The sequence below is a fragment of the Monodelphis domestica genome, chromosome 5 (genome assembly GCF_027887165.1).
Source record: "Monodelphis domestica isolate mMonDom1 chromosome 5, mMonDom1.pri, whole genome shotgun sequence".
Classification (NCBI taxonomy): Eukaryota; Metazoa; Chordata; class Mammalia; order Didelphimorphia; family Didelphidae; genus Monodelphis; species Monodelphis domestica.
In genome coordinates this window covers 166509354-166523354 of record NC_077231.1, presented here as the reverse complement: position 1 = coordinate 166523354, position 14001 = coordinate 166509354, and the positions used below count along the sequence as shown (strand labels likewise).

The 14001-nt window shown below is 35.8% G+C and overlaps 1 protein-coding gene across 5 annotated transcripts in view; it reads left to right on the top strand.

Annotated features, from left to right (window-relative positions):
* Positions 1 to 14001, top strand: part of DNAJC2 (DnaJ heat shock protein family (Hsp40) member C2) — a 37906-nt gene that overhangs the window by 22702 nt on the left and 1203 nt on the right. For all 5 annotated transcript variants that reach the window (XM_056799511.1, XM_056799510.1, XM_007504065.3 and 2 more), the window contains exons 8-15: positions 739 to 830; positions 912 to 1033; positions 2137 to 2286; positions 3446 to 3534; positions 4183 to 4252; positions 12409 to 12593; positions 12912 to 13012; positions 13170 to 13277. In XM_056799511.1, the coding sequence (XP_056655489.1) occupies positions 739 to 830; positions 912 to 1033; positions 2137 to 2286; positions 3446 to 3534; positions 4183 to 4252; positions 12409 to 12593; positions 12912 to 13012; positions 13170 to 13277 (917 nt within the window). The remainder of the gene's footprint in view (positions 1 to 738; positions 831 to 911; positions 1034 to 2136; positions 2287 to 3445; positions 3535 to 4182; positions 4253 to 12408; positions 12594 to 12911; positions 13013 to 13169; positions 13278 to 14001) is intronic.

Here is a 14001-nt window from a genome sequence, read left to right as displayed (position 1 = left end):
TCCTTTTTATAAGAAATGATAAGCAAGATGATTTCAGGAAAAGCTGGAAAGATCTGCATGAACTGATGCTGAGAGAAATAAGCAAAATCAGGAGAACATTGTACACCATAACAACATTGTATGATGATTAACTGTGAAAACTTGTCTACTCTCAGCAATGCAATGATCTGGGACAATCCTGAAAGATTTGTGATAGGGAAAGAGATCCACCTCCAGAGAAGGAACTATTGGAATCAGATGGATGAAGATAAAAGCAGACTGTCTTTCACATCAGTGTATTTAGGGTTTTACTTGGGGGTTTGGTTTTGAAAGAGTGTGCTCATTCAACAGTGACCATTACGGAAGTGTGTTTTGCATGATAGTGGAAAAAAAAAGTCTTCATCATACTTGAAACTCCTCATGGGCCGAGGATCCAAGGACACACATCTGCTTCTATAGATATATGCACAGAAGGACTTCTACAATAGAAATGTGTCCATCATAGGTCTCCAGAAGTATATCCACAGTGTAAAGTCCAGTTCACTCCAGATCACATCTGGACACATCTTAACCAACCCTTTTGTGAATATATTTGAGAGAGGGAGGCAGGATGCTTCTCTACACCTAATAGCCTAACAAAAATAAACCTAAATTAAAGATGTCTGATAGTAGTTTGCAGCAATTTGATTTAGAAATCATTGCTTCTAAACAGGGAACTTCAGAAAATACTATATTTTTCAAATGTTTATCATTTTTCAGTCGAGATGAGAGGAGGTGGATTGAAAAACAAAACAGAGCGGCCAGGGCACAAAGAAAAAAAGAAGAAATGAACAGAATAAGAACATTAGTTGGTAAGTATAAATTTTTTTCAAAAGTTTTAATGTATTAAATGGGGGACTAAGTATTCACAGTGTTTTTATTCCTTCTCATAGATAATGCCTATAGCTGTGATCCTAGGATCAAAAAATTTAAGGAAGAAGAAAAAGCCAAGAAGGAAGCAGAGAAAAAAGCAAAAGTAGAAGCAAAGAGAAAGGAGCAAGAAGCAAAAGAAAGAGTAAGTTGACAATTCATAAAGTTAACTGGTGGGATGAATTTATTCAGTCAATCAATAAACATTTATTAAACCCCAATAATATACGAGGTACTAGGCTCAATACTGGAAATATGGAAAGAAAGAAAAGACAGTACCTGTCCTCAAAGTGCTTACAATTTAATAAGGGAAACAGCATTCAAACAGCTATATACAAAGCAAGCTATATGTGGAATAAATGGGAAATGATTAATAGAGGAAAGGGTTTGGGGAAGACTTCCTGTAGAAGGTGGAATTTTAAGTTGGTTGGGATTTAAAAGAAGCCGGTGAGATCAGTAGTTGGATTAGAGAATAGAGAGTATTCCAGGCATGGCAGACAGCCAGAGAAAATGCCTATGGCTAAGAAATGGAGTGTCTTGTTCATGAAACAGCCAGGAAGCCAGTGTCATTAGTATAAAGAGAGAACAAAGTGTAAGAAGACTTGGGTTATGAAGGACTTAGAACTATGAACAAAGCATTTTGTATTTGCACCTGGAATTTATCAAAATATGCCATGAGATAAAAATTTCTCTTTAGTCTTCAAGGCTATTAAAAATACAGAATCTAGGAACTTGAGCTTGAAAATGGTTGTAACCACTAATAAATAATTTGCACAATTCATAGCAAGAGAAGAGGCTTAATTATAAATATTTATCTTTGCGTCAGACACTTCCTGGCTGCGTGACCCTGGGCAAACAACTTAATTCCAACTGCCTAACCCATACTGCTTTTCTGCCTTGGAACCAAAATGATTCTAAGACAGAAGGTGAGGGTTTGAAAAAATTAAAATAAAAAAGCATAATCATTTATCAAGCATTTACTGAAATTATATCATTATTGTATGTTGCAGATAGTGTAAATATCATGGCAGCATCTATCTAATATCTTCAATATCATAGAAGCATCTTATATTATTTTCCTGTTGAAATAGGAAATATTTGATGGAACTTATTATTTTGACCATACTGGGGTCAGTCTTTGTTCTTCAGGAAGAGATAATTTTAATCTTACCTATTTTCTGAGACTGAATATTAATTGGATTCATTGCATTTGCAATGCATCATAATTTCTTTTTTCCCTGGTTGTAGCAAAGGCAAGCTGAATTAGAAGCAGCTCGGTTAGTGAAGGAGAAGGAAGAAGAGGAAGTTAGACAACAAGCATTACTGGCCAAGAAAGAAAAGGAAATTCAGAAAAAAGCCATTAAAAAGGAAAGGCAAAAACTTCGAACTTCATGCAAGGTATGTCAGTCTTATGAAGGAAAAAACATTTTCACATAATGAATAAGTTTATAGCTCTAGAACTGGAAAAGACCTCGAAGGCCATATTGTCCAACCCCCTTTATTATAGACTAGGAAACTGAGGTCCAGAGAGGTTAAGTGATCTACTCAAGGTCACAAAAGTAGTATCGATGCAGGATTTGAACCTATAAACTTTAACTCCAGACCATTGCTCTTCCCTATATAGCAAGCTTTTAGTAGGTGCTTACTATATGCTGGGCATCTGCACTATGTATACAAGAATAAATACCAAACAAGTTTCTCCCCCAAAGGTCACATATGCATAAACTATATGTGCAGTAGTTTCATTGGGGGCATGGAGGGTACTGGCAGCTGGAGAGATTGGAATAGTTCTTGCTCAGGAGGTGGCCTGTTGAGTCAAGCCCTAATGAAGCTAGGGATTCTGAGAGGCAAAGGTTAATAGAGAATACATTCAGGCAGGGAGGAAAGCCTAATCGTGATAACCACCTTTTTATACAGTAGGCACTTGAATTTGAATTTTATTTGAATATGTTGCCAATCTCTCCTGTCTAGCCAGACTTCTTCCCTTTTCCCTAGGTAAATGACACAAAGATAGTTTTAGACTTGCTTATCTATCACTATCTCCCTAAGCTTCATTACACTAATAACTACTTTCCAGTTGCCCTTATATAATTGGTATATGATAAGGTATTTATTTGTTTTAAATTTAACAAGTAAATTTGATTTTTTTTTTGTTCAGCAGCACCTCATATTTATCATGATGCTAGGTGATAATGTTTTACTCCCTGATAGTAGATTTTTATACTTAAAATGGACTGAGTTGCACTCCCAGCTTAACTAATGAAAATTCTATTATGGGGATTACACTATTTCTTTATCTCTAAGTAATTTCTTGGGGACTTGAATTGGTTCATAATAGCTATATGGTTCATTCATCCTGCATCCACAGCCTACCAAAAAAAAAAGTTGACTTTTATCTCTGAAGAGCTTGGCCAAATGCCACTGAGATTTGACTCGAGGTCAGAAGCTATAGTATAAATGAAAACTACTAAGATTTTCAAAGGTTCAATGTTTAGCTGTTAAATTGGTCTTGTAAACCATTATGTACACAACAAAATTATATGTTTGTACTTTCTAGAATTGGAATTATTTTTCAGACAGTGAGGCAGAGTGTGTTAAAATGATGGAAGAGATTGAAAAGCTTTGTGATCGTCTTGAGCTCACAAGGTATGATCACCACTTTTCTGTATGTAGATCTCTCTCAAGAAGCCAACTTCTTTTTCCTCTTAAAATTTTAACCCTAATACTTAATGTATTCATTTATTAAATTCTAAAGGCGTTAATGTTGCTTTCTAAATGTCTTTTTGATATATTGTGAAAATATCATGGTTATGATCTCAACTGGGAAACAATACTACCTATACAAGCTAATCAATATTAATTGTTCAAATGTGGTATGTGCACTTAATGTTTTGCAAATGCACATACACAAATATATAAAAATAGATTTCAGGAAAAACAGCAGATGCCGAGATTTGAAATAGTTGAACAAAACCAGAGACTAAAATTGCATGGTGATATTGGGTAGTTTTAGATTGATTTCTTCATTATTGCAATTTAGATACTTAAACAATAGCAACCTTTATTACATTCTGACACTTAAATTTGTAATAATGGCAGCTTTGCTAGACTGTAAAGTTACAGTGATAGTTACATAAAATTAAATCATCTTCCCTTTTAGTAACATGAAGAGATAGGCTCTTTTAATGTAGTAAAATAAGGTGCTTCCCCTGTGTGAAATTTAACATCTTTATTCAAAAGTCATATTTTTCTAATAAATTTGGATAAAATTTCATGCTTCTTTTAAAAATTCAGCTTGCAGTGCTTGAATGACATTCTTGCATCTACTACAAAAGAAGAAGGGAAGGCTGCTGTTGAAAAGCAGGTAATATATATTTCTCATCTGCAATGTTTCATGGGTTGAACTAGTTGGAATGTAGTTGATACACATTTGTTTTATTAACCTTTGTCTCCTAAATATGTTTATACCTTTAGAGAATTTAGAGTTGATGGGAATTATTTGAGAGCATTTAATCCAGTCCCCCTTACAGATGAGGATGAAAATGTTCATTAAATCTTGTACTTTGCAGAATCATTTTCTCCAGTTCTATATTATTAGTTCTTGAGCTTGGCCAAAAGCCAGTGGGATTTTTTTTCCTCTTAAGAATCATTCTAAGATTAATGTGTAGATAAGTGAAAGAGATGAAGATGTGAAGACAATAAAGTGCAGCCAGATTTTTTTACCTTAGTTCAACTGTTCTATTTTTTTCTCCAACTTTGTTTTACATTATGACTCTTTTCATATGGGGTTTCGATATTTTACATTTCATATTGTGATCTTCATGGTGAGAGAAGATATTTTATACAGAGTTTCATCGCTTATCTAAGAAAATTAGGCTCATGCTTTGAATTTTTGAAAATCAGATTTAATTGAACATTAGCATATCAATCAAAGTATGTACCACAGTATGAATTTACTAAAGAGCAATTATGACTTAACTGGTTATATTTGTGCTATTCTTGGTGGAGTCATGTATTATATATAGAATTTTTTCATTTCACTGGTGGGAAAATAGATATATGTGGTCTTAACTTTTCTGCAGTTGTAATTCATTTACATGAACTAAGTCAAATTGAGCTTAGTTGATATTACCTATAATTTAGCAAATTCTAAGGGGTAACTTAATTGGCAATAAGTTCTGGTTTCCAGTTTAATTTTGCAAAATATTTATTCATTATCAGTTATATGGTTTGCAATATGTTAGGTACCTTGGAGATGATTTCAACAGTAGTTGCCATTTACAGAGTACTTCCATAAAAACAATCCTGTGGGGTAGTCACTAAAAATTTTATTATTTCCATTTTACTAAGTTAAGCTTGGCCTATTGGCGATGAATCTTTTGGCCATGGAAGTTCATAAATACAAAATGTCCCTCAGTTTTGCTTCTGCAGTGGTGGTGGTAGAAAAGATCACTGAAGGTACAAAAAAAAAATCATAGTTTTTAGACCATGATTTGTAAATTAACATTAGTAACTTTGGCACTTGATGTTTTTTCTCCATATGACTCACTATCTTCTTTTATTACACAAAAAATATGCCCTATAAGGAGAACTGTGGCTTAGAGTTCAAATAAATCCTGTTATGAAGCATCTGTTTTGAAGGCTTGAATTAGTAACCTTGGTCCCAGTTGCGTTAGCCCTGCCATTTTTAATTTGGTTGCCTTGGAATTGGTGAATTTGGCAGCCTTGGAAATAAGTGGGCTTATGAGTCTTAGAAGCATTGGGCTTTATGACCTTGGTGTCAATATGCTTACTTTGTGGGCTTGGTAACTTTAGGGTTAGTGGTTATGGCAACCCTATATAGTCAGTCAGTCATACTTGGTGATCTTGGGACTTGGATGTTTGACAGCAATATTTGGGCAGGTGCAGCAGTAAATTTAGAAGCTTAGACTTGGTGATTCTGGGCTTTATATTGGATTCAGGAATGGATGGCTTTAACATTGTTGACCTTCATCCTCTAGTTCCTATTTAATTTCTTAGTAAAACATGTTTCTTAGGAACTTGAAGTCAACCCCTTCAGAACCTCCTATCTCTGTGGTCTGGATTTCTTGATGTTATTTATGTTCCCTTTATGGGACTTATTGGGGGTGGGTCTCTTCTTAGACTTGTCCATCTTTACATCTTACCACCTGTACTGCTGGCATTGTATGAACTGGAAGAGAAGAAGAGTGGGAGAATACATTTTTAAATGTGAGAGCCTTGTTCAGTTACTGGAGAAAATGCATTATATAAATTATGACAATCTTGGTATAAATGAAACCAGAAAACAAAATAAAACACTGGTATGAAGAGACCTATTACAGACTTATCATTTGGTTTATCATTTATCCAGAGGCATCAAGAAACATAATTCTCTGGGAATATTGTCAGTTTGTATTACAGTTCTTATAATGATCATTTGCAAAAAAGACCACCATGAAGATAACTGCAATTTATATATTAACATTTCTTGCAGAGGGTAGGAGAGATGGAGAAATTCCCTGAAGAATGTTATACTCTCCATATAAAGCAAATACATAGTAATACTTGTTGAATTCTCTGTAAAGGTGGACAGAAGAAGAGCAGCAAAAAAAAAAAAAGTTGGAAAAAATTGTTGAGGTCTAAGAAATAAGAGAAGTCAAAAGGTTATAGACTAAAACTTTCATACCTAAATATGACTATCTCCTTCAACAAGAGGGTACAGTGTAGCACTCAATTGGATAGGATAAGCAACAAATAACATCACAAAAAAAATTGTATAAATGGACATTTTGAACCTTTGAACTTCATCCCCCAGAAGTCCCTTAGTGTTTCCCCAAATTCCTTTTAATCTCTCCACCACATTGGGTGGTCACTTTGTATAAGCCAATACTGTGTATTGGCTCCAAGGCAGAAGAGTGGTAAGGGCTAGGCAATGGGGATTAAGTGACTTGCCCAGGGCTACACAGCTAGGAAGTGGCTGAGGCCAGATTTGAACCTAGGACCTCCCGTCTCTAGGCCTGATTCTCAATCCTCTGAGCTACCCAGCTGCCCCCTTTAGGTAGTTCTTTTACATTAGTTATTATTAATAAAACTTTTAAAATATAATATGTAGTTATTATATATTAATTTTAAAACCCACAAAATTAAATGAATTATACTTATTTTAAAACCCTTACCTTCTTGTCTTAGAATCAAGGCAGAAGAGTGGTAAGGGCTAGGCAATGGGGATTAAGTGACTTGCCTAGGGTCACACAGCTAGGAAGTGTCTGAGGTTAGATTTGAACCCAGGACCTCCTGTCTCTTGGCCTGGCTCTCAATTCACTGAGCTACCCAGCTGCCCTTGAATTATATTTTTATAGAGAGGAAATGACTAGTTAGTGATATGAGAATCATTTCTGAATTATGTGTTTGTAGAGTCAGATCATTGATTCATTAGAGCAATGATCAAAATCAATACCAAATTAGAAGAATCAAAACAAAAAGATAGAGAATCCTTTTGTGAACTCTGGATAGACATTGTTGACATCGAAAAACGCAAAGTGGTTAAAAGAACAAACATCAGTGCATATCAGTTGCCCACAAGGAAACCAAAGGGCACATAGAAATTAGCCAGAGATGGCTAAAGGGAACATTGGTTCCCACATTGTGGTAGAAGCAGCATTTTTGAGGGTGTCCAGGTATTGTAAAGCTCACAGGTACTTAAAGGGCCATTTTCCCTACCTAAAGGAAACCTAACTGTAATGTTCCCAAGAAGTGGTCATCGAGCCTCTGCTTTAAGACCTCTAAGATGGAAGAGATGACAAACCTAATGCTTTCCAGAGGCCTATTTTGCTTTTGGATAACTAAACATAAGGAAGCTTTTCCTGAAATCAAGCCTAAATTTGCCTTTTTGCCACTTCTTCCCATCGTTCTTGTTTCTGCTGTGTCAACAAATAGAACAAGTCTAATCCCACCTCTATATACGTATTTCAGATACTTGAACATGACTCTCGTATCCCTCCTGAAATCTCTTCTGTCTACAGAACATCCCTAGTTCCTGTTACTCTCTGCTCATGTTATGCAGGATCAAGAGTCATCATCATTCTGATTGCCTTCCTTCAGATACTTTCCATCCAGGCCCTTTTTAAATGTGGGCTTGAGAAGAAAACACAGTAATCCACGAGTGGTCTGAATAGGACAGAATATTTGCCTCATAAAACAGCTAAAATCACATGAGTGTTTTGGGCTGTCACATGATACTATTCAGTCATTGAGCTTGCAGTTTTCCAGATCTTTGTTTTTGGACAAACAGCTGTCTGAGCTCCCTATACCTGTCCCTGAGGTTGACTTTCTGAATCCCAGTATAAGGCTTTTTCATCATTAGATTCAGCTTGTTATCCAGGACCTCAGATATCCCTCCAGCTTTATGCAACCTACACATTCATAGGCATATCTTCCTTCATTTGGATTATTGTTCAAAGTGTGAAAAAGCACCAGGCCAAGAATAGATCCTTGGGGCATTTCATGGAAGTCTTACCAAGTTAGCATTAAACTTTGAATGACTAGCTTTTGAGTCCAGCCATTTAACTTCTGAATCTAACTGTATTATTGTCTAGTTGGCCTCTCTCCATCCTTTCTACAAGAATAGTATGAGATAGTTTGTCATGTGCCTTACTAAAATCTAGCTAAATTCTATCTGTAAATCATTTATCAGGTACTTACTCTGTGTCAGGCACTGTGCTAAGCTAAGGGACACAAAGAAAAAGCAAAGACATAGTAAGTATATTTTAAAAATCCACATATGTATATACATGATGTGTATATATATGCATATACAAAATGTAGATGTAGCTACATACACCTGTATGTAAACAATCACATCCAAAGTAGATGCAAAGTCATCATAGAAGGGGAAGGCATCAGTTCTTGAGGGGAAAGGCCTTTCAGGAAGTGGCAGTTGAACAGAGCCTTGGAAAAAGGTGAGGATTCAAAGGCTCAGAGACAGCAAGAGTATTATATGGAGGTGTGGGAATAGCCAGGGCAAAAGCACTGTGAAGTGAAATAGAATATTGTGTGCAAAAAAAGGAGACTAAAGGGATTGAACCACAATGGGGAGAGTGCTATGTAGGAAGACAGTTAGGGGTCCCTGGCCTATTAGTTTAGTAACAGTCGAGAGGAAATGGCCTATTTTCAATGAAGTTGGGTTGGCTTTTTTGTACTTGCTGTTCTTTCTAGGTGTTCACTGATGTTGCTCATTAGCCTTCAGATTTTAAAGTGTTCTCACTACCTTTTTTGAAAATTAGAACAGTATTTATTCTTCTCATCTCTTGCAATACCACTTCCATTCTTCACAATCTTTCAGATATTAGATAGCCGGTTTTTTAAAATATCCAAAGATGTGGTCTATTTGGGCCACGTGACTTAAATTCCTCCTGTCACTTTACTATGTCCTACCTTGGATGTCAACTCCTTGTTAGCTATTTTTGTTCTGTCGTTTCCAGTGCAAAGGTCATTTTCCTTGGCAGAGAAAACAGAAGCAAAATAAGAATCTAGTTTTCAAATACTTGGAAAAAATCATGGACTTTATTATTACCTAAAAAAAAAGACAACTGAGAATATACTAATAACTACCAATCCAAATGGTAATTTATCATCTACAAAATCTTTGAGAACACATTCATGGAAGGTACCTTTGGTGAATGTATGAAAAGGAAAAGGCTTTTGCAAAATGCTGCCTTAAAGGCTAACAAGGTACCCCCTTGCATGTAACAAAAGTATGAGAGCCCTTGAAAGATTTTAACAATGGAAATAACTTTGTTCATTGACAGGCAAAGAACAGTGAGGCCTATGCTTGTCAAAAAGTGTTTCCCAATGACACGTAGGAGGTCTTTTAGAAAATGAGCAGTCCTCCAGATGTTCCTTTTTTTGCAGATGATAGTGCTGATTGCATCTAGACTATAGAACTTCCTGCATTTTAAATATATTATGCATGTATTTATATGTGTGTATATACAAAAGTATGTGTTTTTATGTATTACACATCTGCTGTACTTTGCTCTATAGTGCTTCTTGAGGAAGTAAAAATAATACTAAACAGCTAGAACAGCTGGACAGAGGAAGTCTAATAAAAGCAACATATATGTGTGTGATAAAACAGCAGCATATATCCCTCAGCTGTACAAAATTTTATATATTTATGCATGTATGCGTACGCCTCTTAAGTTGTTTCATATAAATGACTTAGAAGAGTTCAGTCTGTCTACATGTGAGAAACTAAATGAATAAAAGCTTGTTGCTCTGATAAGCCACTGATTGAATATTTCATTCAGATGTAGATGTTTTGTGTATACACACCTGCTTACGCACACATATAAAGTCTTGTGCAGACAAGAGAATATGGGGGGAAAAAGTGAGCTCAAGATTCAATATGAGAGTAGACTAGCTTGCCTTTGGTAAATTTTAATTAACTCACTAATCCCTAAGTCAAAGTTCTATATGTTTTTTAAACATATACTTTTCTGGTGATTTCAAAACTGAGATAGCATGTGACATAATTTGGTATTTTTTTCCAACCAAAAGAAAAAAAAAATTTTAATCTTCACCTTACATTTTAGAATCAATACTGTGTTTTGGTTCTAAGGCAGAAGAGTGGTAAGGGCTAGGCAATGGGGATTAAGTGACTTGCTCAGGGTCACAAAATTAGGAAATGTCTGAGGCCACATTTGAACCCAGGACCTCCTGTCTCTTGGCCTGGCTCTCAATCCACTGAGCTACCCAGAAAGCCTCCCCCCTTTTTTTAAGAAAACCTTTTAAAAGTAGAGAATTTAGGTATAAAGTTGTGACAGGTCATCCTTGGTACGTTCAACTAGCCTTTTAGAAGGCTTGATGACTTATTAGAGATAGACAAATAATTTTTGTTTGGACTGGGACTGGTTGGATTATATGGACCTAGGGGTCTTTTCCATCTTTGCTTTTAGTGCTGCTGTATACAAAGAAGTCATGGAATACCATGGTATTCAAAGAATGAAAGGCAGAGGTCACCCAAATGGTAATGGAGAGGATTAAGGGGGAGGAGGAGAGAAGGTAGATTGTTATGAATTTATCAACAGAGTATTTTACAGAAACAGCAGCATATAAAGGACATCCAAGAAATATGACGAGAAAAGAAGGTTGTCCATTTATATTGAGAACTAAGTCTGTAGGTTTCACTGACATCAAAGATCCTCTCCTCTTCTGTGATCCTTTTCCCCCCAAACACTTTGGGGACAGTTTTTTGGATCACATGGACAGGAGTTGCACAGATGGGGATTGTAATCTGCACCATTAAACCCTTATTAGGTAGATCAGATTGATTAAGGTGTTTATAGGTAAGTAAATATTAAATAGAATTTGAAAAGTTAAATGACTTGCCCAGTTACAAAGATAGGACGTAGGGAAGAACTTAGGTCTGGTTCCTAATCCAGTGCTTTTCCCACTATGCCACAGTATGCCCAAAAGAAGTGCTTAACACTATCCCAGACACTAAAGATTCTTGCTAAGAAGATCAAATAATTAGGGGGGGTGATTTTCATGCCAGCCTGTTTTTTCATTGATTCTGGTAACATCTAGTGAAGATACTCCCTCTACAAAGCATCTCAACAACTATTCTTCAGTTTATAGTTTGGGAAAGTTGCCTGGGACACTATGAAAATGTATACTCACAGGCAAGATGGTCTCATTTTTTGTTTTCATGCTCAGGGCCTAGTAGGGTGTCAGTGTGTAGGTGCATAATTAATACTTGCTTGAGACGCTGACTTGCCCAGTCTGTGCCAGAAGTGACTGTAGAGTCTGACTCCAGGACTGGCTCTCTTACTCTTTTCAGCCTATTTGTACTGAAAACAGTACAAACAGTAAGTACTGTTTTTCTTCAGTCAGAGATGGAAGGAAGCCAAGCCAATGAATTGGTTGTGCTTTAATAAGAGAAGGTATAAAGCTGTTTTTATGACAAAATAGGTGTTGAAAATAGAGAGAGGACCTTGTGGAGGCAGGAGTGAATGACTTGATTAGAGTTTGGGTTCAGGAGTAATGTGGGATGAGGCTGATTAGAGGCAGGCCTACTAAAAATAAGCCTCCTATAGCTATCTGCCTATGGGAAGGATGTGTGCTTTAGGAAGACTACAGCAACATGCAGAACATGTGCATTTAAAGCGGCAGGGCTGATGGGGAGCACTGGCTTGAGGATTAGGGGACACTTCTCTGAAAACTAGAGGTGGGGGGGGCAAGAGGATGATGGCACAGTTGAATGAGGTGAAGTTATTTTAAAATAAGATTATAGAGGTAGACTACCCAAAAGCTAGAGGAGAGAGGTATGAATAATTGCTGGTAAGAGCACACTGGTGAAGGCAAATTTGCATAATTTCTCTTTAGCCTAGATGATAACTAGTCATGAAAACTTAAGATAATGGTAGTGGCAGCAGTGAATAATTTACCATTAGTCTACACTAGAAATTGTCTAGTATAATTATTAATTTTAACTAATTAATAACTTTATCCTTCATGTAGATAGAAGCAATAAATGAGCAAATAAGGAAAGAGAAGGAGGAAGCTGAAGCTCGAATACGCCAAGCATCTAAGAGTACTGAGAAATCAGCTGGTGGAGGTGGCAGTAGTGGTAAAAATTGGTCAGAAGATGACTTGCAGTTACTAATTAAAGCTGTGAATCTCTTCCCTGCTGGGACTAATTCAAGGTACCTCTTTTACTAAAATACTATTCATAATACACTAGAACCTAGTAACAAGCACTCCAAACTGGAGAGGTAGAGAACATGAACCTAGACCTACCCACCCTAAACTGCAGTCTATTCCATAACAGTGTTCTCTTAAATTAAATTGCATTGTGATTTCTAAACCTGCTTTGTTAAAATGGTTAAATATTGGCAGTAGTTTCAAATAATTAATAGTAGTCATTTAAACCAGATTGTCCAGTTTGGTCTAATCTTGTAAACAGCTTTTACTACAATAAAAATCCAAATAATATTGCTGCTGTTTTCTTTATCTTATGATAGGTGGGAAGTTATTGCCAATTATATGAATTTGCATTCTTCTTCTGGAATAAAGAGAACTGCAAAAGATGTCATCAGCAAGGCAAAGAGTCTTCAGAAACTAGGTATTTAAAACTTTTGGAGAAATCCTTTTAAGGGGAAAAAACTGATTTGGGGGTATCCAAGTACATTTTAGTAAATTAAAATCTTGGTAGGAATTCATTGTTGCATGAGTACTGAATGTGAAATATTAGATTGTAAATAAATCCTTTTTCTCCTCAGATCCTCATCAAAAAGATGATATAAACAAAAAAGCTTTTGATAAATTTAAAAAGGAACATGGAGTTGTGCCTCATTCAGACAGTGCAGCACCTTCTGAGCGGTTTGAAGGTAATAGTGGGTTTTTTTTTTCTTCTTTTTAATTAGGTGAAAAATAATTGATGTGTACATCTACTAAAATCTCTTCTTAGTTCTAGGAATAGACCCTATAGTTGTCATATTAGGAAAATAAAATGTTCAGTTGATTGAATAACACAAAGAAATTCCATTCACTGTAAATTTTTAGTCCTTGGCTTTGTGGGGAATTTTGGATATAAGCAGATTTGTTGTCCTCTTTCAAATGATTATTTTGATAACTAAAGTGTGTACTATAACTTATTTTCTAACATAAGATTTACTCTAGACTTGCAAATTACTTGCTGTAAACAATGTGCTACCTAGCTGCCTCATAACTTACTTTTTTACACAAGTCATTGGGCCACAGAATTTAAGTGTCTAGTTTTACCCATCATCCATACTTACAGAAGAGAGACAATTGACATTTTTCCTGGTACATATCTGGGATTTTTCTATTTCAACTACATCAAAAAGTTTGTGATTGTCTTGCGATCAATTTAAGACCAACTGTATTAGATTTATAGTGAACACTGATAAAATTCTTTAAGCAATTTCTAAATATGGTCCAGATAAAAACTTAACACTGGAATTCATTGGGGTTTCCCCCCCCCCCACTAGCAGCTGCCTGTATTTAAAACAAGGCGAGTAATTTTACTGCCCTTTTTTCTTTTAAAGGTGGGGCAGGGATATATATGTGAAATAAAACTCATTATCAAAA